General features: G+C 37.9%; 1 protein-coding gene across 4 annotated transcripts in view; it reads left to right on the forward strand.

Moving 5' to 3' along the window:
• The window catches only part of Dnah11 (dynein axonemal heavy chain 11), a 331,880-nt gene that overhangs the window by 26,599 nt on the left and 281,311 nt on the right, over positions 1-23,970 (forward strand). For all 4 annotated transcript variants that reach the window (XR_009228549.1, XM_046463517.2, XM_058585343.1 and 1 more), the window contains 6 exons: positions 7,988-8,104; positions 19,547-19,684; positions 20,246-20,370; positions 20,891-21,086; positions 23,143-23,247; positions 23,395-23,787. Coding sequence is in view for 3 of the 4 variants with exons in the window: in XM_046463517.2 (XP_046319473.1) it covers positions 7,988-8,104; positions 19,547-19,684; positions 20,246-20,370; positions 20,891-21,086; positions 23,143-23,247; positions 23,395-23,787 (1,074 nt within the window). In the remaining variant the exon portion in view is untranslated. The remainder of the gene's footprint in view (positions 1-7,987; positions 8,105-19,546; positions 19,685-20,245; positions 20,371-20,890; positions 21,087-23,142; positions 23,248-23,394; positions 23,788-23,970) is intronic.

The following is a 23,970-nucleotide window of genomic DNA, read 5'->3' on the forward strand; positions in this document are numbered from 1 at the left end:
TTACCTCTCAGTCTTTCCCCTTAGTTTTCCATTATTCCTTCCCAAAGGCATCTCTATTATGAATTTCTCACAAAATGTTCCAGAGAGATTTGATGGATATAATAATGTATATGTAGGTTTTGTTTGTTTTGTTTTCTGGTTTTGCACAAATAGCTCCTTTGCATATCATTTATACCTTGCTTTCAACATTTTAACACTTAATATATTTTGACAGTCATTCCCACCTCCCCACCCCCATCCCCAGTACTGGGAATTGAACTTAGGGGGTATTTACCAGTGAGCAACATTCACAGCCCTTTTTATTTTTTATTTTGAGACAAGGTAACACTCAGTAGCCCAGGGTAGCCTCAAAGTTTTGATCATCCTCCCTTAGCCATCCAGGTCAATGGGATTACAGGTGTGCACCACCGCACCCAGGTTAGCAGACATTCTGTATCGCAACAATAGCATTGCTGCTTTTTAAAACAATTGCACATGATCTAGTTGATTCCATGGACTATAGTTTGTTATTTTAAAATGTTATTACAGTAGTTGATGTAATTATTTTAAAATTTAGTTAGAAACTTCTGCTTCTGGTAGAAGTGTACTTTTTCCTCCTCTTCCTACTAAATACAACCAAAATACTGGTCTTCATATTAAAAAAAAAAAAAAAGCCCAGTATTTTTACTTTGAAAAGTGAAAAGGCAGCAAACTGGCTAAGGACTTTAGCACTCAAGAAACAACATGGTGACGAGTTTGCTGGGTTTTCTTGTTGCCCAGACTTGGAGCTGAATACACTGGCAACCTGGAAATACTAGTGGGCACAAATCAAGAAAAATCCAGTAAAAGACTATTTTTTATATTTTCTAACTGAAGGACTAAGGAGGGAGCCACCTACTAAAACAGAAAACTTAGACTGCAATTTCTCCAGTCTTGCCAAAACCACAGAAGAAACTGTCCCACTACTACCCCTGCCAGGAAAGGCTATGTGGAGAGTCTTGAGATATAGCAATCTGTATTAAAGTGCTCCAGCCTCTGCTGAGAGGTATTAGAGATAGGCAAGGAGGAGCCATGATTTTCATCTTTCCTGGCCAGGGATGAGCACTACTCTGTGGTGTCCAAGGAGTCCACATGGGAATCCTGAATCTTCTTTCTCCCCCAGTAGCATCCTCATTCCACTGGGCTTGTGTCAGAGGAAGCCCTGATAGAGAGTCAGGACTTTCACTGTGGCAAAATAGTAACAATACTGTGTGCACCATGGTGTAGGTAGAGATTACATAGGGAGCTAGACCTCTCACCCAAGCCTAGCTAAGCAAGGGGTCTCCCAACCCTTGGGCATAAATAGATGCTGAGTGGAGAACATCAACTTCTCTCTCCACCTGACAGTAATGAGCCTAAAATAGCATTAGAAAGTCAGCACAAGCAGGATCTAAGGGCCAGGGTTGTGGCTCAGGGTTAGTGTGCTTGCTGTGCATATGTGAAGCACTGGGTTTAATCCCTGGCACCACATAAAAAAAATAAACAAAAGTATTGTGTTCATCTACAACTAAAAATTTTTTTTTGAAAAAATCTTTAAAAAAAAGTCTAAGATCCAGTCTCATAGCAATTTGAAAATGTGTAGACGTCAATTGAATATTGCTTTTTATGTAGGGAACCAAGATCTTAATTGAACCACAAGACAACCAGTTGATGCCAGCACCAAGAAAATGGAGATGTAGAGATTATCTGACAAAGATTTTTAGATTGCCCATGCTTTAATAAACAATTATGAACAGGTTTGAAACAAATGAAAAAAATCGCCTCGGGAAGTATGAGTTTTTGAAAAATAAGAACAAAATTATTTTGCCTAATCTGGGTCCCTTGAGATTTGATGAAAGTTTTATGATTTTTTAATTTCTACAAAGTACATCATTGAGATTTTGATATGCCGCAGTCCGGCTGCAGCAAAATAACGGGGGGGTGACGAACAACTTGCGTACATTGATACAGCAGGAGTGGGAGCCGTTTATTGTAGGACAGGAGGGGTATATATGCATCCCACACAGCTTATCTTAATTAACATAAACTAGATACAGCAGTCAACCAATAAGGAATCTCCACACTTAATGGCTCACTGGCGTTACTTCACAAACCACTCCCTCTGGCAAAATGCCAGGCGCCATCCTGACTTGTTTACAGACCCTAACATTGATAGGGGTTATATTGATTCATATTAGCTTTTTTGTTGAAAGCTACCTGAGAAAAACAACTTAGGAGGAAAGGTTCATTTGGCTCATGGTTTCAGAGGTTTTTGTGTCCATGGTTACTAGGCTCTCTGGATTCTGGGCCTGTAGTGAGGCAGAACATCATGGCAGGGAGGGTGTGGTGAAGCAAAGCTGCTCATCTCATGATGGTCAGGAAGCAGAAGAGGCCAGGGATAAGATATAGTCCCCAAGGGAAATCTCCACTTTCCAGGACCCACTCCCTTCAACTAGCTTCCACCACTGATAGTTCTCACCACCTCTCAATACACTATTCAACCATCAGTGGGTTAACCCCTCAATGAAATCAGCCTCATGATCCAATTACGACCCAAAGCACCACCTCTGAACATAACTACATTGGGGACCAAGCCTTTAACACACGAGCCTTTGGGTGATATTTCATATCTAAACTACAGGTAACTCAATAGATTACTTTGGATAATATCTTAATGATATTCTTCTGGTCTGTAAATGGATGTCTTTCTACTACTTACACCTTCTTTAACTTCTTGTAGCAATTATTTTGCAGTTTTTGGTGTTCAAATCTTTTGTCTCATTGGTTAAATTCATTCTCAACTACTGTATTCTTTTTAAAGCTATTGTAAATGTAATTATATTCTCTTTTCACTAGGGATTGAACCAGGGCCTTATACATGCTAGGCAAGCATTCTATCACTCAACTTCATCTCCAGTACTATTTTAAAAGTTTTATTTTGAAGCATGGTCTTGCAAAATTGATGAGGATGGCCTTGAGCTTGTGATGCTCCTGCCTTTGCCTCTCCTGGAGCTGGGATTGCAGATGGTGCACCCTTTGAATTACCCAGTTTGGAATTGTTAATATCCTTTTTGGATTGTTCATTGTTAGTATATGTGTTTTAGTTGGTTTTCCCACTAAAAGTCAGTTTTTCCATTACCAAAAGACCTGACAAGAACAATCTTAAGGAGGAAAAATTTATTTGGGGCTCACAGCTTCAGAGGTCTCAGTCATAGATAGCTGACTCCATTCCTTGGGTCCCAAAGTGTGGCAGATTATCGTGGCAAAAGGGTGTAATGGAGAAAAGTGTCTCAAGACATCACACCGGGAAGCAGAGAGTTTCCTTAAACAAGGACAAAATATATACCCCAAAGGCACACCTTTGAACCCACCTCTTGTAAACACACATTGCATGTGGGAATGCAAATGTCTTTATGAGGTGATTTCTCTCCTTTGTGTATATAGTCCCCAAGGAAAATCTCCACTTTCCAGGACTCCCTTCAACTAGCTTCCACCACTAACAGTTCCCACCACCTCCCAATAGACCATTCACCTATGAAGTCATCAGTGGGTTAACCCCTCAATGAAATCAGAGTCTTCAGAAGGAAGATTACTGGGTTACATAGTAGTTCTACTCTTTTTCCTTAGGAACCTCTGTATGGTTTTTCATAATGGTGATACCAATCAATAGTCCCACCAATATAAAAAGAATTGTACATGTCCAATGGGTATTTATTCTAGGAATTTAGGGTCATTTCATTCTTTAATTTGATTTGAAATGAATATTTATAGCTTTCAGCATAATTTCTATATTAATAGGCCAAAAAAAGAAAATTCCTTTCATCATGTTAATACAGAAAACAAATTTGAACAAATTCAACACCCATTCATGACCAAACAAAACAAAACAAAACAAAACAAAATAAACCCTTAGTAAAACAGAACTTCCACAACTTGATTTAAAAAATTTTTTTGCAAAAACCTAAAGGAAACTTAATCCCAAGTCCTGAACACAAAGCATATAAGCTGCCTACTTATCATCCCTCTGAGATATTTAATAGACATCTCAAAATTAACAAGCTAAATTCTTGCTTTACCCATCCCCAAACCTAATTTATTTGTGTGTTTTACGGGAATTGAACCCAGGGTAGGGGAGCCTTACTCCTGATCACTTTTGCTAAAGTTTTGAGGACTATATTGAAAAGGAGTGGTGAGTGAACAGACTTGTCTTGTTTCTGATTTTAGAATAAATGCTTCTAGTTTTTCTCTAGTTAGTATGATTTTAGCTTTGGGTTTGTCATCAATGGCCTTTATAATGTTGAGGTAAATTCGTTCGATCCCTAGTTTTCTTAGCATTTTTAATATGAACCAGTGCTGGACTTTATCAAAGGCATTTTCTGAACCTATTGAGATGATCATGTGATTTTTGTTCTTAATTCTATTTAAGTGGTGAATTATATTTATTGATTTGTGTATGTTCAACCAACCTTGCATCCTGTTATATTGATTCGTATTTGCTTTCTGTTGAAAGCTCGGTCCATGGCCTTGTATTTGCCATCTTCTGGCCTCAGCTTTTTGAGTTGTGGGATAACAGGGGTCTGCCACTGGCTCCAAATCCACTCTTGTCTGGCTTCTCCACAAAACTTGGAGTCATCCTAAACCCCACTCATTTCTTCACAAAGTGCCAAGTTCTTTCACATATACCCTGAAACCAGATCCATAATTCACTGGCTTTTGCACTTGGCTGTCCAGGATGCATTGGTCTCTTCTCCACACCACAGCTTGAGAGCCTTTTACATGCTAAGTAAAGTCATGGCTTTCCTCTAATTAAAACCCTTCAATAGCTTCCCATGATGCTAATAAAGTCAACTTTGTAGTTTTCAAAATATGGAAACATTTTTATAATGATTCCTAAATAATACTAGGTCATCATTTATTCTCCAGTAAACATATATTGAGAAACAGCTATGAGCTGGGAACCTCATGAAATATTGGTACCATAACTGAAAAAATAAATCTGGCTATTAGGCTTATAGATTTAAAATCCAGGGGAGAATACAGGTAGGTAATTATTACAAAGTGTGTTTGGTGCTAGAGTATGAAAAATGTAGGGCTGTGAGAACATTTGCAAGGGGTTCTTTTCCAGATATGAAAATAAATCAAGACCTGTAACATAAATAGAAATGAATCAAGTGAGGAGTTGGTGAGAGGTGGGGGCTGGGAGAAGAGATATGATAGGTGTTGCCAGATCCTAGAGTATAAAATTTAGAGAAGTGGCAGAATACTTAGGAACAGTGATTAAGGTTCAGACCACACAGGGTTACGCTCACTTTTGGATTTTATCTTAGGAAATTCAGAATTCTGAATCGAGATTACAAATTAAAGGATTATGAGTAGGAGTGACATAAGATTTCTATTTTAGAAAGACTATTAAGGTTGCGGTTTGGTGGATGAATCGGAACAAGACTGTTGGCAAAGAGTAGTTAAGAGAGTGGCTAACATTATTCTAACTGTTCAGATGAATAGTGGTGGTCATCAGGCCAGGGTCGTGCCTGGGGAGATGGAAAACAAGGACCAAATCAAGATGACAGAAGAGAAGATGGGCAGCATTTGCCAGAGAGAGTGAGTCTAAGGAGTTACCCAAGTTTCTACTAGGGTGTGTAAAAAATCAGAACAACTTTATAGATAAGACAGTGAGTTCACTTTGTGCAAGATAAGCTTGAAATCCCAGCAGGACTTCCTAAGAGAGAGAGAGAGGGGTCCTGTCTGCAGTTCTAAATTTGGTTTCAGGAATGCACAAGTAAGGGGGAGAGATCTGGGATGGAGCTTAACATTTTTTTTTTCCTTCTGAAGTTGTTGCTGATCTCTAAGTGTTGGATAATGTTTGAGGATTATAAATTGTATGCCCTGTGTTAATATACCAAGAAGCTGGACATGTCAGGCTTGTTAAAACTTGTTGGGAAGTTGTGTTTACTTTTAAGTCAGTGATCCTTGAATGGAGAGACTGCTTGGCTATAATTCAGGAGAAATAGAGACTTCCTGTTGGTGCTAAATATAACTGGTGTACAACACACAGTGTTCTAGAACTCTGCCATTGTGCACTGTTTTCCAGTGTGTGTGGAATTCAGCGTCACATGCTATCTTGGTCTGTTCAGGTTATTACAACAAAACAGTGTAAATCCAGTGTCTCATAAACTTGAGAAATTCAATTTTCATGGCTCTGGAGGTTGGCAAGTTCAAGATCAAGGTCACAGCAGATTTGGTGTATGGCAAAGGCAGCCTCAGGTTTTTAGAGCCTTTTTGCTGTGCCCTCAACTAGTGGGTGGGTCCAGGGGTCTCTGCAAGGCATCTGAATGCAGGTAATAGTCCCTTTCATTTAGAAGTGCTCTGCCCTCCTTTCCTAATTTCCTCCCAGAGGCCCTACTTCCTAATATGTTAGGATTTCAACATAGGAATTCGGAGGTAGGAGTTCACAGACAATCATAAGTATATTCCTCCATAGAAACAGCATCATAGTTGAGAGTCGGGCTCAGGACCCAGACCACCTGGCTTTAATTCTGGTCCTGTTGTTTACTATAAATCGGTAACTCCTTTTTTTTTTTTTTTAATTTTGTTGTTGATGGACTTTTGTTTTATTTATTTATATGTGGTGCTGAGAATTGAACCCAGTGCCTTGAACATGCTAGGCAAGTGTTCCACTCCTCGGCCACAACTCCAACCCTGTGATTCTTCCTTTTTACACACCCTAGTACAAACCTGGGTCACTCCTTCTACTCCTGTCTCTGGCAAGTGCTATCCATCTTACCTCCTGTCTCTTGAGCAGGTTCCTGTTTTCCATCTCCTTGGACATGACCTTGGCCTAGTTCTTTTGCAAATTATTTAACTTCTCTGAATTTGTCACTTTTAAAATGGAAAAAAAAAACTGCCTTTGACATAATGTTGTGAGAATCAAGTTAATGATAAGAAGCATTAACAGAACTAAATAAATGTTGTCATCATGATTATTAGTGACTGTTAACAATTAGAGTGCAGTTTATGTGGCAACAAAGGCCTTTGTTAATTCAAGTTAGTAGCAGGTGCTTCAGAGGACCCTGACTGTGATAGCCCCAGAGTTTCTGCATTCCTCCGACAGCTTTGCAGAAGATGGAATTGCAGTGCTCTGAGGATGCTAGTTATTCTCTCAACACTTCCTTCCTTCTAGTTATGGGAGTGAGTGGTTTCATATTATGAAACTGGGAGTTTGCTGCATATGAATAAGAAACTGAAAAGAAGCAATATTTGTTTGTCCTGTATCACTAATGTTTTCTCACAGACCTGTGGATTTTTAGTGCTCACCTGAAGAAATAGCATTTCCATGTAGGTTTTCTGCTCTGAAAAACTACCAAAAATATTCCCACTTGTCAATGGACTAAAGTTGTAATGAGGCTAGGTTCTTCCTCCTCCTCCTCCTCCTTTCTGTTCAGAAAGCTTTACTTTTTGTTTATAATCAAAATGTGTTGGGGGAAGTGAGACACATGGATGCTTATGTGTGGGTGTGGACTGAAGTTCTGGGACTGGGGTCTGAGCCAGGGAAAAGGGCTGTGGACGTGGAGACAACACTGAGCAGTCAGTGTCCCCAGCAGGCAGCCATTCGCTCAGTCAGATACAACTGTTCATTGATCTTCTTTGGGATCCTGTTATGAAAAATAAATTCAGAAAGTTAGGCCAGAGGTTTGGTGTAGTGGCATATGCCTATAATCCCAGTGGCTTGGGAGGCTGAGACAGGAAGGATCGCAAGTTCAAAGCCAGCCTCAGCAATGGTGAGGCACTAAGCAACTCAATGAGACCTTGTTTCTAAATAAAACACAAAAATTGGACTGGGGATGTGGCTCAATGGTCAAATGTCCCTGAGTTCAAACCCTGGTACCAAAATCAAAAAACAAACCCTCAAAATTAGGTCAGGCTTATGTGATTGTTATTTTCACTATTGGATTCTTTCCTGTAGATGAATATTTGACTTGGACTTTTACAGGAGTTTGAACATGATTATGCTGCATTTAAATCCCAAACTTTGGATTTTGACAGAAGGCTCGGGACAGTTGTTTGTGAAGGTTTCTGTAATTGCAATGGTTTGGAAGCTGCATTTAAGGTGAGTTTGGAGGAAGCTAATGTGACAGTGTTTTATTACTGAATAATTTGGACTATTAGATGCCAGACACGAGTACACTATTCTCTGAATAAGGTGAAGTATTAGGTAGATTAGTTGTATTCCCTGAAAATTCCATGAATTATTCACACCGAAAAATAAACTTTGAATAACGCACTAATGAACAATGAAGTTTAGTTTGGCAAAGTCATTTTTAGGATGTTTAACTATTGATTTTTCTCTGGCATTCACAACATTTTAGTGCTCATTACCTTTAGAATAAGCTTGGCCTGGCCAATGAAATATTGATTCAACATTGAGCCTCAGTGAAAAGTGAAAAATGCCTGTTAATTCAGGAATTTTTTTCTTCCCCATTGTTTACATATGTTGGGTTCGCCTGCCTGCTATATTTCTCTGACTGAAACAAATAGCCATTTATACACTGTATTTCATCAGGTGTAAGACATCATCAATTATCAGATACATCATTATTTATGTGTCAATAAGGGAAAAATGTAGCCAAATAATTGAGATTCCATTGACTCTATAATGCATTCAATTTCAGAGGTGTTAAAACATGAAAGAATCTTGTCATAGAACTGATGAAATGTGTATTCAGAACTGCATAAAACAAAAGCATCTGGATAGCTCCCCCACATTAAAGGCTTGTAATATGGAGAGTAGGGACACCAGGTGAAAGGTGCTTTTCAAAGAAGAGATCTTCACATCAAGTGCAAATTCATCATCAGGTGACATTTCAAAAAGAAATTGAATGTTTGATAGCCAAAGAAACACAGCTGGGATCATGGGCAACATTTTTTGAGAGTAACAGTGCAAAATAATACAGCAGACAAATTTTTTTTTAGAAGAGATTGACTTTGACTTCCAAGTTCAAATGAATTGGCCAGATAGTGGTGCACCCCCTCCCCATGTCCTTGTCCTCAATTGAGCATTTAAACATGGAGAATTCATGAGGATCAGATGGTACATTGTTTAATAAAAAACAACAACAGCAAAAAGACTCTTGGGTGAAAAGGAGATGCTCTTAGCTAAAATATATAGCCCTATTATAAAATGACCTATAATCTTATCTCTCAGGTACAATGACTATTATATGTAACACTCACTGTTTGACTCAGTGTGTGTGTGTGTGTGTGTGTGTGTGTGTGTGTGTGTATATATATATATATATATTTATTTTTTAAAGAGAGAGAGAGAGAGAATTTTAATATTTATTTTTTAGTTTTTCGGCGGACACAACATCCTTGTTTTTGTATGTGGTGCTGGGGATCGAACCTGGGCGGCACGCATGCCAGGCGAGCGTGCTACCGCTTGAGCCACATCCCAGCCCCCCGTACATATATTTTTTCTCTTGGACAAAGATGACAACATATTCTTTTTTTTTTTTACACTAAGAGTTTTATTTTTTTTATTTTTATTTTTTTAAATTTTTTATTGTTGGCTGTTCAAAACATTACATAGTTCTTGATATATCATATTTCACACTTTGATTCAAGTGGGTTATGAGCTCCCATTTTTACCCCATATACAGATTGCAGAATCACATCAGTTACACATCCATTGATTTACATATTGCCATACTAGTGTCTGTTGTGTTCTGCTGCCTTTCCTATCCTCTACTATCCCCCCTCCTCTCCCCTCTTCTCTCTCTGCCCCCTCTACTGACATTCATTTGTCCCCCTTGTATTATTTTCCCCTTCCCCCTCACTTCCTCTTGTATGTACTTTTGTATAACTCTGAGGGTCTCCTTCCATTTCCATGCAATTTCCCTTCTCTCTCCCTTTCCCTCCCACCTCTCATCCCTGTTTAATGTTAATCTTCTTCTCATGCTCTTCGACCCTACTCTGTTCTTAGTTACTCTCCTTATATCAAAGAAGACATTTGGCATTTGTTTTTTAGGGATTGGCTAGCTTCACTTAGCATAATCTTCTCTAATGCCATCCATTTCCCTGAAAATTCTATGATTTTGTCATTTTTTAATGCAGAGTAATACTCCATTGTGTATAAATGACACATTTTTTTTTATCCATTCATCTATTCAAGGGCATCTAGGTTGGTTCCACAGTCTTGCTATTGTGAATTGTGCTGCTATGAACATCGATGTAGCAGTGTCCCTGTAGCATGCTCTTTTTAGGTCTTTAGGGAATAGACCGAGAAGGGGAATAGCTGGGTCAAATGGTGGCTCCATTCCCAGCTTTCCAAGAAATCTCCATACTGCTTTCCAAATTGGCCGCACCAATTTGCAGTCCCACCAGCAATGTACAAGTGTACCCTTTTCGCCACATCCTGGCCAGCACTTGTTGTTGTTTGACTTCATAATGGCTGCCAATCTAACTGGAGTGAGATGGTATCTTAGGGTGGTTTTGATTGGCATTTCTCTGAGTGCTAGAGATGGTGAGCATTTTTTCATGTACTTGTTGATTGATTGTATGTCCTCCTCTGAGAAGTGTCTGTTCAGGTCCTTGGCCCATTTGTTGATTGGGTTGTTTGTTCTCTTATTGTCTAATTTTTGGAGTTCTTTGTATACTCTGGATATTAGGGCTCTATCTGAAGTGTGAGGAGTAAAGATTTGTTCCCAGGATGTAGGCTCCCTATTTACCTCTCTTATTGTTTCTTTTGCTGAGAAAAAACTTTTTAGTTTGAGTAAGTCCCATTTGTTGATTCTAGTTATTAACTTTTGTGCTATGGGTGTCCTATTGAGGAATTTGGAGCCCGACCCCACAGTATGTAGATCGTAGCCAACTTCTTCTTCTATCAGACGGCGTGTCTCTGATTTGATATCAAGCTCCTTGATCCATTTTGAATTCACTTTTGTGCATGGCGAGAGAAAGGGATTCAGTTTCATTTTGTTGCATATGGCTTTCCAGTTTTCCCAGCACCATTTGTTGAAGATGCTATCCTTCCTCCATTGCATGCTTTTAGCCCCTTTATCAAATATAAGATAGTTGTAGTTTTGTGGATTGGTTTCTGTGTCCTCTATTCTGTACCATTGGTCCACCCGCCTGTTTTGGTACCAGTACCATGCTGTTTTTGTTACTATTGCTCTGTAGTATAGTTTGAAGTCTGGTATCGCTATACCGCCTGATTCACACTTCCTGCTTAGCATTCTTTTTGCTATTCTGGGTCGTTTATTTTTCCATATGAATTTCATGATTGCTTTCTCTATTTCTACAAGAAATGCCGTTGGGATTTTGATTGGCATTGCATTAAACCTATAGAGAACTTTTGGTAATATTGCCATTTTGATGATGTTAGTTCTGCCTATCCATGAACAGGGTATATTTTTCCATCTTCTAAGCTCTTCTTCTATTTCTCTCTTTAGGGTTCTGTAGTTTTCATTGTATAAGTCTTTCACCTCTTTTGTTAGGTTGATTCCCAAGTATTTTATTTTTTTTTTGAAGATATTGTGAATGGAGTAGTTGTCCTCATTTCCATTTAAGAGGATTTGTCGCTGATATACAGGAATGCCTTTGATTTATGCGTGTTGATTTTATATCCTGCCACTTTGCTGAATTCATTTATTAGCTCTAATAGTTTCTTTGTAGACCCTTTTGGGTCTGCTAGGTATAGAATCATGTCATCTGCAAATAGTGATAATTTAAATTCTTCTTTTCCTATTTTGATGCCTTTAATTTCTTTCGTCTGTCTAATGCTCTGGCCAGTGTTTCGAGAACTATGTTGAACAGAAGTGGTGAGAGAGGCATCCCTGTCTTGTTCCAGATTTTAGAGGGAATGCCTTCAATTTTTCTCCATTCAGAATGATGCTAGCCTGAGGCTTAGCATAGATTGCTTTTACAATATTGAGGTATGTTCCTGTTATCCCTAGTTTTTCTAGAGTTTTGAACATAAAGGGATGCTGTACTTTGTCGAATGCTTTTTCCGCATCTATCGAGATGATCATATGGTTCTTATTTTTAAGTCTATTGATGTGGTGAATAACATTTATTGATTTCCGTATATTGAACCAGCCTTGCATCCCAGGGATGAATCCTACTTGATCATGGTGCACAATTTTTTTGATATGTTTTTGTATCCGATTCGCCAGAATTTTATTGAGGATTTTTGCATCTAGGTTCATTAGAGATATTGGTCTGTAGTTTTCTTTCTTTGAAGTGTCTTTGTCTGGTTTAGGTATCAGGGTGATGTTGGCCTCGTAGAATGAATTTGGAAGTTCTCCCTCTTTTTCTATTTCCTGAAGTAGCTTGAAAAGTATTGGTATTAGTTCCTCTTTAAAGGTTTTGTAAAACTCTGCTATATACCCATCCGGTCCTGGGCTTTTCTTAGTTGGTAGTCTTTTGATGGTTTCTTCTATTTCCTCAATTGATATTGGTCTGTTTAGGTTGTCTATATCCTCCTGACTCAATCTGGGCAGATCATATGACTTAAGAAATTTATCAATGCCTTCACTATCTTCTAATTTATTGGAGTATAAGGATTCAAAATAATTTTTGATTATCTTCTGTATATCTGAAGTGTCTGTTGTGATATTGCCTTTTTCATCCCGTATGCTAGTAATTTGAGTTCTCTCTCTTCTTCTCTTTGCTAGCATGGCTAAGGGTCTGTCGATTTTGTTTATTTTTTCAAAGAACCAACTTTTACTTTTGTCAATTTTTTTCAATTGTTTCTTTTGTTTCGATTTCATTAATTTCAGCTCTGATTTTAATTATTTCTTGCCTTCTACTTCTTTTGCTGTTGTTTTGCTCTTCTTTTTCTAGGATTTTGAGATGAAGTATGAGATCATTTATTTGTTGGTTTTTTTCTTTTTTTAAGGAATGAACTCCAAGCAATGAATTTTCCTCTTAGAACTGCTTTCAATGTGTCCCATAGATTCCGATATGTTGTGTCTGTGTTTTCATTAATCTCTAAGAATTTTTTAATTTCCTCCTTGATGTCTTCTATAACCCATTGATCATTCAGTAACCTATTGTTCATTCTCCAAGTGATGTATTCTTTTTCCTTCCTTCTTTTATCATTGATTTTCAGTTCCATTCCATTATGATCAGATAGGATGCATGGTATTATCTCTACTCCTTTATATTGTCTAAGAGTTTCCCTGTGACATAATATATGATCTATTTTTGAGAAGGATCCATGTGCTGCTGAGAAAAAAGTGTAACTGCTTGATGTTGGGTGGTATATTCTATACATGTCAATTAAGTCTAGGTTATTAAATGTGTTATTGAGTTCTAAAGTTTCCTTATTCAACTTTTGTTTGGAAGATCTGTCCAGTGGCGAGAGAGGTGTGTTGAAGTCTCCCATGATTATTGTATGGTGGTCTATTAGACTCTTGAACTTGAGAAGAGTTTGTTTGATGAACATAGCTGCACCATTGTTTGGGGCATATATATTTATGATTGTTATGTCTTGTTGGTGTATGGTTCCCTTAAGCAGTATGTAGTGTCCCTCTTTATCCCTTTTGATTAACTTTGGCTTGAAATCTATTTTATTTGATATGAGTATGGACACTCCTGCTTGTTTCCGAAGTCCATATGAGTGATATGATTTTTCCCAACCTTTCACCTTCAGCCTATGTATGTCTTTTCCTATCAAATGCGTCTCCTGTAGGCAGCATATTGTTGGGTCTTGTTTTGTGATCCATTCTACTAGCCTGTGTCTCTTGATTGGTGAGTTTAAGCCATTAACATTTAGGGTTATTATTGAGATATGGGTTGTTCTTCCAGCCATATTTGTTTATTTATGTTACTAAACATGGTTTGTTTTCCTCTTTGATTATTTTTCCCCCCTTTACTGTCCTACCTCCCACTGTTGGTTTTCATTGTTATTTTCCATTTCCTCTTCCTGTAATGTTTTGCCAAGGATGTTTTGAAGAGATGGTTTTCTAGCTGCAAATTCTTTTAACTTTTGTTTATCGTGGAAGGTTTTAATTTCATCTTCCATCCTGAAGCTTAATTTCGCTGGAAACACAATTCTTGGTTGGAACCCATTTTCTTTCAGTGTTTGAAATATGTTATTCCAGGATCTTCTAGCTTTCAGAGTCTGTGTTGAAAGATCAGCTGTTATCCTGATTGGCTTACCCCTAAATGTGATCTGCTTTCTTTCTCTTGTAGCTTTTAAAATTCTCTCCTTATTCTGTATGTTGGGCATCTTCATTATAATGTGTCTAGGTGTGGGTCTCTTATGATTTTGCACATTCGGCATCCTGTAGGCTTCTAAGATTTGGGATTCTGTCTCATTCTTCAAGTCTGGGAAGTTTTCTCATATTATTTCATTGAATAGATTGCTCATTCCTTTGGTTTGAAACTCTGTCCCTTCCTGTATCCCAATGACTCTTAAATTTGGTTTCTTGATGTTATCCCATATTTCTTGGATGTTCTGCTCATGGTTTCTTAACAGTCTTGCTGAGCTGTCTATGTTCTTTTCAAGTTGAAATACTTTATCTTCATTGTCTGATGTTCTATCTTCTAAGTGTTCTACTCTGCTGGTAGTATTCTCCATTGAGTTTTTAAGTTGGTTTATTGCTTCCTGCATTTCTAGGATTTCTGTTTGTTTGTTTTTTATAACCTCTATCTCCCTGTATATTTGATCTTTTGCTTCTTGGATTTGTTTATGTAATTCATCGTTGAAGTGATCTTTCATTGTCTGATTTTGCTGTCTGATGTCTTCCTTGAGACTCCAGATCATCTGAAGCATGTATATCCTGAATTCTTTATCTGACATTCCATCTGCTGCAGCTATTACCTCTTCTAACGTTGAGTTGACCTGCATTGCTTGTGGTCCTTTCTTTCCTTGTCTCTTCATACTGTTCGCGTTCCTTTCTACTTGGTGAAACTGTTGTGCTATTGAATTTTCCCCCTATATATTTATATTGGTCTTATATAGTTGCAAAGTCTCCCTCGCAGGCGTGGGCGGCGGCTCTGCCCCTCCTCCAATTGGGGCAATGTGCCTACCATGCCGGCAGGCCGCTGGGCCTGCCCTGCCGGTCGGTAGCAGGTCCGCCTACCTTGCAGGCGCGGGGGGCGGCTCTGTCCCTCTGCAGGCCGCTAGGCTTGTTCTGTCGGTGGTCGCAGTTCTGCCTACTTTGCAGGTGCAGGCAGCGGCACTGCCCCTCTGCAGGCCTCTGGGGCTGTTCTGCCAGTGGGTCGCAGGTCCGCCTACCTTGCAGGCGCGGGGCGGGGGGCAGCTCTACCCTTCCTCAGGCCACTGGGCCTGTTCTGTCTGTCGGTTGCAGGTCTGGCCTGTTCTGTTTGTGGTCACAGTTCCGTCTACCTTGCAGTCGCGGGGGGAGGGGGCGGCTCTGCCTCTCAGCAGGCCGCTGCTCCTCTTCTGCCGGTGGGTCGCAGGCCCGCCTACCTTGCAGGAGTGATTGGAAGCTCTGCCCCTCCGTGGGCCACTGGGCCTTTTCTGTTGGTGGTTACAGTTCCGCCTACCTGGCAGGCGCGGGGGGTGGGGGGCGACTCTGCCCCTCAGCAGGCCACTGGGCCTGCTCTGTGGGTGGTCACAGTTCCCTCTACCTTGCCGGCGCAGGGGGAGGGGGCGGCTCTGCCTCTCAGCAGGCCCCTGCTCCTCTTCTGCCGGTGGGTCGCAGGCCCGCCTACCTTGCAGGAGTGACTGGAAGCTCTCAACATATTCTGATCCTCTTTTGAAACCTTTCCACTTAGCCAAGAGTCATGAATATTTTTCTTACTTTTGTATCAAAATTTGACCATATTATTTTTTAACATTTGTGTACTCCTCTATCATATTCATATTATTTGAAACTCATTTTCTTACATGCTGTTGTAAAATAACTGGAAGAAAGGAGAGTGAAATCTCAGTCACCTTCCATTTATAATTCAAGTCTTCTTGCCCTTCTACATAGTCTATTAAGTACATGCCACTTGATTGTTTCTAAATATTTTTCTCTTACCTTGGCACCATGTGTTTTTTTAAAAAAACTTTCTCCATATTTGTACCTTGTCTACTGAAAAATTTATGTTTTGGAATCCTTCCTTTATGAACTTTGCAATGGGGGATCGGCTTCCAGCTTTTGTGAGGTTTAGGGAGGCTTTTGCAGGGCCTCATAGACAACAGGCACTCACTAACTTCTTGAAGCCAATTGGATTAACTGGTAATTTGAGTATTGGAATGTCACACTGATGAGAGTGAGCTGCTGAAAGAGGAATGGCAGGGGAAAAAATGACAGGGTTGTATATTTTAAGGAAAGGGGGATTTTAACCATTGCTGCTAGTTGAGGAACTCTATTATTGGTCCCAGTGAAGAAATATTTGTAGGCTGCTTTCTGAAGATGGCAATGTAATGCCTACTCTGGATGAAGGCATGGCCCACAAAGGGAACCAAAAACCGTTCACCTCTGGTATAAAACTGTAGTGCTTCAAAATCCAGAGTGCTCACACTCAATAAAACACGAAAGCATGAATACATACTTTTAAAATTTACATGAAGATAAAATGAAGTAGGTAAGAAAAGTGTCTAGAAAAGACTTTAGGTGATTAAATATACCTAATCTCAAGTCTGAAATACTCCAAAATTCAAAACTTTTTGAGCTGTAACATGATGCCACTGGTGGAAAATTCCCACACTATGTACGAAACTACTAAAAATATTATATAAGATTACCTTGGGCTATGTATGTAAGGCATATAGGAAACATAAATGAATTTTGGATTTGAATTTCATCCCCAAGATATCTCATTATATATGTGGAAGTATTTCCAAACTGAAAAATGTCTGAAATTCCAAAAACTGCTGGTACCAAGCATCTCAGATAAGTGATACTCAACTTGTATTTGAAAGCTAGAAAACTATGAAGTGTGTATGGTTGAGGGGTCCACAGTTTTTTAAAAAAAATATTTGAAAGAGGCAAACCTAGGGAAACATAAATATGTTCTAGTTTGGACAGCAAGAACGTTATTGTGAGAAGCTGTATTACATTATTAACCTGGGGAGTAGAAGAAACTTAAGGTAAGCCTCATGAATCTTAAGTGGAATATTTCAGGGGAGAAATGTAGGAATCCATTTTTAACCTTTTGAGGTCATTGTGAAGGAAGCATCTATATTCTTCTTAAAATAAGTCTCAGTTCTGTGAGAAGGAAGCAAGAGGTTCCAGAACAATGACCTTTATTTTCATTCTTGAGGGTGATTTTTACACATTTGTGATAATGAATATTATGATAATGTACACTAAGACCTTGTAACTTTTACTTTTTGTTTTTTCCACCTACCCAAAGAATATTTCCCATCCTTCCTTCCTTTGCATTTGAAGTTAGGTTCTACTAAGCAGGCAGGCAAGGTAAGATGTAGCAAGGAGACTACTGGTCTTGTTTCAGTTGGGCCGAATTTGATAAGTGTTTGAAAAATGATGTTGTGAAATAAATGTATTTCCTAATTGTTGCTGGAGAACACTTCTTTGTTAAACTCATGAGGCAGTGTTGACTTTTGAATTTACCTGAAGCCCAAATGCAACAAAACAATGGCTGCAAGAAGAAAGTTAATAATTTACATTTTGCTAGGTAGCTCCTAACCAAGATAATTTAAAAATATTTAGCAGTTTCTGTGATAGGTGTAATTGATCTTACTAGAAAAAGCTGGAATTTGTCAAATTGCCCCTTAAGATATATTTAGATTTATATTTTGGTTTGTATAACTTTTGTCATTATGTTGATTTTTTTTCTTTTTTCTTTTTTTTATTGAGTGTAGTTTCTGGAAATGTTTGCATCGCTTTTATAATGAAGCTATTTAAAAAAAATAGTAAGTTTTGAGAAATAACTAATATATTCCAAACAGAACAAAACTCTTTTTTCATCTTGCTAACAAGGCACAAGACTTCATATATACTTTTTCTGTCACCTTAAGTACATTTAGTTTTTTTGAGGTGTCATCTTTTAAAACACCTTCATAAGATGGGTAATAATATATGCTAAAGCCCATATGGAGTAACCAGATAACAAAAAATGCCCCCTTTTCCACAAGTGACGTGTTCCAAGAACCCAAGGGGATGCCTGAATCCTTGAAGAGTATTGAACTCTATGTACTATTTTTTTTTTATACATACATCTCATGATAAAGTTTAGTTTATAAATAAGGCATAGTAAGAGTAACAACAATAACTAACAACAAAATAAAAGTTCTTCAAAACTTAAATATCCACTTCCAGAATTTTCCATTTAATATATTCAGTTTCCACTGGTAATTTAAACTGTAGAAAGAAAAATCTGGATGAAGGGGAACTACTGTGATATAGTTTTCAGTGGCCTCTGCCAATAAGACACTACACCTTGAAGTGTATACCCAGGCATCACATGGCCTGGTTTAAAATCCCAGCTCTACTATGCCAAAATTTTAATCTGGGCAAGTTACTTCCTTCCCACAATTCGGTGTCCTCATCTGGAACATGTGATAACAGCATTTTAAAATTTTTCTTATGGTGCTGGGGAATGAACCCAGGGCCTATGCATGAGAGGCAGGCATACTACCTACTGAGCTATATCCCCAGCCCATAACAGCATTTTAAGGGCCCAATGTATAGCAAGCATCTGGCACATAGCATGATATAAACACTGATTCCTTAAAATATACACACGAAAATCCACATGAGCAGTAAACAAGATGGGATCAAGGGATCTGAGGTTTGGCTTTCTTAGCTTTGTGGAAGCCAGTGGTAAATGTTAGTTTGAAACCTAGGGCAGGCAGTTCATTGAGCAAGAGGACCTGTGGACCTTCACTTCTGCTTTGCTGGTAATGTGATCCTGTTCATTCCCTGTTTCTGTCCCCTTTCACTTCACTTCTCTGCTTGCTAATAGTTTCTACTCACTTGTAACTTTAGCCAGCATGGATTCAGTGCTGACTTTGAATAAACAGAGAATCTGATTAGCTCAAGGCATTGATTTGAGCCAGGACATTTATGTCAAAGGAGTTATCCACTTGTGGAGTGGTTGTTTGGGACCAATGACCACTGCTATCCCAGGTTGCTGTCAGGGGTGGCTAGATCTTGTGGGTACACAAAGGCGATGGGAAGAACAGTTGGTGTAAGTGGTACACTTGGTGTAATTACTGGTGGTGAAATCAGGAAGTCACCCTCATGGATATGGGGATTCTTATATCTAAAGAATACTATGTTGGGGAAGAACAAATAACATAATTATCACATTTGCTTCTATTCTTACATACACAGTATTTTCAAAAATGTTCCCTGATGCCCAATAGGAAGTAGTATTAGCTATGAGCAGGAACTTCTTACAGATGGGCTATTTCTGACCCTCTCAGTTTCCAGTGAGAGAGAAGCATTACATATAGAATTTGATTTGTTGAATGTAATGCCATTTAGAAACAACATATTGAGGCAATGCAGGATTCTAGATCTTTCTTCTATTTCGTCATAGCAAAGGTTTAGTGGGGGAAATTGAGCTGAATATTTGTATTAAAAACTCACAGTTCTTAACCTTTCTTTAACTTTGATTTTTCTAGCTTTTGACTATATTTGGGAATTTTCTAGAGAAACCAGTTGTCATGGAAATTTTCAGCCCACATTACAGCACACTCATGAACATGTTGAATACAGAGTTGGATATGTGTAAGCAGTTATATAATGAACACATGGAACAGGTAAGTGGTGCTGAGGTTGATCATATTCACAGTATCATTTTTGTAGGTAATGGCCTAGATCTATATTTCATTATATCTAAAGATTAGATATAGACACTAAAATTTTTTAAAAACTTTTATTTAACTGGTTTCTTATGGAGATGGAGAACTTGCTTTAGGACCATAATTCTTCTAATCAAGATATGAAACACTTTATTTTTTATTTTTTGTAATACTAGGGATTGAACCCAAAGGCACTGAATCCATGCTGGCTAAAGTTACAAGTGAGTAGAAATTATTAGCAAGCAGAGAAGCGAAGTGAAAGTTGAAAGAAACAGGGACTGACCAGCTCTTTTCTATTTTTTGAGACAGGATTTTGCAAAGTTTCTGAGGCTGGCCTTGGAACTTGCAATCCTCCTGCCTCAGCCTTCCTCATTGCTGGGATTACAGTCATGTGCCACTCACATAGGTTTTATACCAAACTACCAAAATGAACAGTTACTTACAAGGTTGTAAGGTTACTTACAGGCATCCTAACTAAATGTTCCTTCTCTTCCTCCTCACCAAAATATCAACTTGCAGATTGAACATGGTTGTGTAGTTCTTAACAAGAATATGCCATTTACTTCTGGAAATATCAAATGGGCCAGAGAGATCCTTGAACGTCTTCAAATGTTTTGGTCAAACTTTTCGTCTCTCCATTATCTGTAAGTACTGAGGCCTATGTCATGGTAAATTATCCTAAGGTTACGGGTGGTTTTTTATAGAGGGTAACAATCTGTTCCTATTAGCACTCAAGAGGTCATGGTCTCATTTAATTTTCTTCACTGGTTTGTTGAGGGCACTTCATCTCCATGGTTGTAATATTTTTGATGGGACTCATAGTACATATGTTTACATGTTTCCAGGTCCTTTTTGCTTTACACTTTCTTTCCTCTGTGGTATCTGTTATGATTCTTTGCTATTATTTTTTCTTTCTCCAGGAACAAACACACCTCTAATTATGCATTTCTCTCAACTTGTTGCTATTGATATTTAGTAAAAGCTTTGGCGTTCCATTAATTTATAACTATATATTTTAAAGCAAAAACAATTCCAAAGCATTTTTTTTTTGGTATTTATTTTTTCTCTCCCTGGCTGTTTATGATGTATAACATCACTATGTATATTATTGTAAAATAAGCAGAAATCAGTATATAGAAAAGTAGAAAAACCTTATTCCTACAGATTCTCGGACAATCCTGATGAAGCTGCAGTTTATCAGAAGTATGTCGAAATGACCACTTTCCTAGACCAATTTGAAAATCATATCTATAATAAATGGAAAGCTAATGTGGATGAAATCTGTGAATTCAATTTGAATCAACCCTTGGTTAAATTCAGTGCCATAAATGGTCTTCTTAGTGTCAACTTTGACCCAAAGGTAGGGGTTTGGTTTCCTAAGATGTTTTATAGATGCTATTCTTATCCTTAGTAAATCTCTGAAATATTTCCCGATAGACTTACATTTCTAATCATTCATACTTTATTTTGGGAAAATGTCAAGAGCTGTGAGGAATATAATTATAAATAACTTCCAGTAAGTCTTGCCTTAAAGATGTTTTCTAAGTCTTAATTAATTAATTATTCTTTGTTATTTTTCTTATAATTATTTCTTGGCCTCCCCACTCTTTCTTGAGGGTGGGCTTCATTTCATTTTGTGTCTCTAGTTTCGTGTCTGGCACTTGGTAACACTTACTAAATGTTAGCTCGGCTGAACTGAATCATTAGTTTTTGCCAGATGGTTTCTGGCTTAAATATTTTTATAACAAATACTAGTTTTTTTGGTTAATTGAAGCTGTATCATAAGATTTGGGGACTGACTACATGGAATAAAAATCAGTCGTGTTTTTGGTAGATACTGGTAAATTTCTATTTGTCATAGTTTCTTTAAAATAAAAAATAAGCTTGTGTATGGTGGTTAAACTCATGATGATTTTAATAAAACAAATAATATAAAAATAATACTAACAGTTAAATAAATATCCAGGATGAAGATTGCCTTTATTAAACAGATCTTTTGTTATGACATGATACATCATGTCACAAAGGGAAATTTCACATTTTGTCAATTTTCTCAATACATTTTGTCAATAAATTTCTCATTCATTACATGTTATGTAATAATATTGCATATAGAAACATTATTAGTGATCATGGTGATATGCACATGTGTACTTAAATTATATGGTACGTGTATATACATATATATGGTATATATAGATAATATTCGATGTGTGTATATTTTAAACATCTCCAACTCTTTCAGCTTGCTAGATTAGGGGCATAAAATAAGCTTTCTTTTCTATTGAGTTCCCATAGATGTGCTTTACAATAAAGGGCAAAGTTATTTTAAGTTTTCATGATCAAAAACAACATCTGGCTGAATTTTTAGGTAGTAAAGATCATTGTGGGCTGGAGCTGGGGCTCAGTGGCAGAGTTCTTGCCCCGCACATGTGAGGCACTGGGTTCGATCCTCAGCACCACATGAAAATAAATAAAATAAAGAAGGCTCTGCTGGAGCCCAGAATCTTCCACCAAAAAAAAAAAAAAAAAAAAAAAAAAATTGCTTCAGCCCAAAGCCATGCCAAGGGGGTGGGAGAGTTAGTCTTACATACTCCATGTTCTAGTTATGCTTTGTTTCTCTAAAATATATGCAAAGAATAGTATTATTTTCCAAAGGCTGAATGAACTGATATGTGGCTACTAACACACAATGCGGAGAAGTTCATTGGATTTAGACACAGGGGAATGAAGGAAAGAAGTGTGGAGAGGAATAGGAAAGACAGAATGAATTGGACATAACTTTCCTATGTTCACATATGAAAACATTCTTGTGGTTGTACATTACGTATGATATGTCAAAATACATCCTACTGTCATGATAACTGAAAAGAACAAATAAATTTTTTAAAGTAGCATTACTTTTATTTTATGAATGAAACTCAGAACTCAGTATTTGATCTAGAGGACAGAGGATTATTTCTACTTTGAGATTTCATAAAATAGCTTACAGAGACAGGTTTCTTGAAGTGTTTTAGGGATAGTGTGAATTACCATAGACTTACTCAAAATATACAGAATATTTTCTCTCTGAAAGAAATTATGACAAAATATGCTACTGTCCACCAAAAGCATGACAGGCCATTTCGTATGGCATGTGGATTCCCCGAATATCTTAACTCTCATGATGAAGTTTTAACTAACTTAAAAAAAAAAAAAACTGGTATGTGTTATATACACGGTAGAGACTGTAAACCTCTATTAGGTTATGGAATGCATGATTTTTTGGTTTTAAAAAACATGAAACAAAAGTCAATCTTAATGATTTGGAAATGTAGTAACCATTGGATGAAATTATAAGTATTTCAAGTCAAACTTGTGTTGAAATAGAATGATATTTTTAAAATATGCAATAATTCTTGCTGCTGTTTGAATAGCTGGTAGCTGTGTTGAGAGAGGTGAAATACCTTTTGATGATGAAAAAATCGGACATACCAGATTCAGCGCTTGCCATCTTCCAAAAAAGGAACACTATTTTAAAGGTTTGTGTGTTGGGGGGAATAGAGCATTTTTTTTTTATTGAAAGTAATTTTAATTATTAGCATGTAGACCTAAGACATTTTGATGCTTCAAGGAGAAAAAAGAGTGAACATATTTGACCTTTTTTGTTTTGGGTATTCTTTGCTCAGTACATTGGAAACCTTGAACTTCTTGTACAAGGGTATAATAAGCTGAAGCAGACTCTTCTAGAAGTTGAGTACCCTCTGATTGAAGAAGAGCTGGGGGCTATTGATGAGCAGCTGGAGGCAGCCGTGACGTGGCTGACATGGCAGCATGACTGCTGGGGCTACGTGGAGAAGGTGCAGGCAGCCACTGCAGAGCTGGAGCGCAGGGTTGAACACACGCAGAACAACCTGCAGGTGATACAGCAGATGATGAGGGCCTGGGCTGAGTGTCCACTGCTTCCCAGGAGGGAGCACAGAAAAGAGGCTGCCTTGACTTTGGAGGACAAGGGCGATCTGTTTGCTAAAAAATACAAGTTAATCCAAGAAGATGGCTGCAAGATACACAACTTGGTAGAGGTAATTGCTTTGAAAATTTCAAAAGTTACTGATTTTTTATTCAATTACTTTAGAGAAGAGCAAATATACTTAACCTGATAATATAGACTTCTTTTTCCTTTTTTTTCCTCTGATATTGGGGATTGAATCCAGGGCATTTTACCATTGAGCTACATCCCTAGCCCTTTTTTCAATTTTGAGACA

This window comes from Marmota monax, unplaced genomic scaffold, assembly GCF_021218885.2.
Source record: "Marmota monax isolate L192 unplaced genomic scaffold, Marmota_monax_Labrador192_F-V1.1 WCK01_AAM20220418_F8-fsc00057, whole genome shotgun sequence".
Classification (NCBI taxonomy): domain Eukaryota; kingdom Metazoa; phylum Chordata; class Mammalia; order Rodentia; family Sciuridae; genus Marmota; species Marmota monax.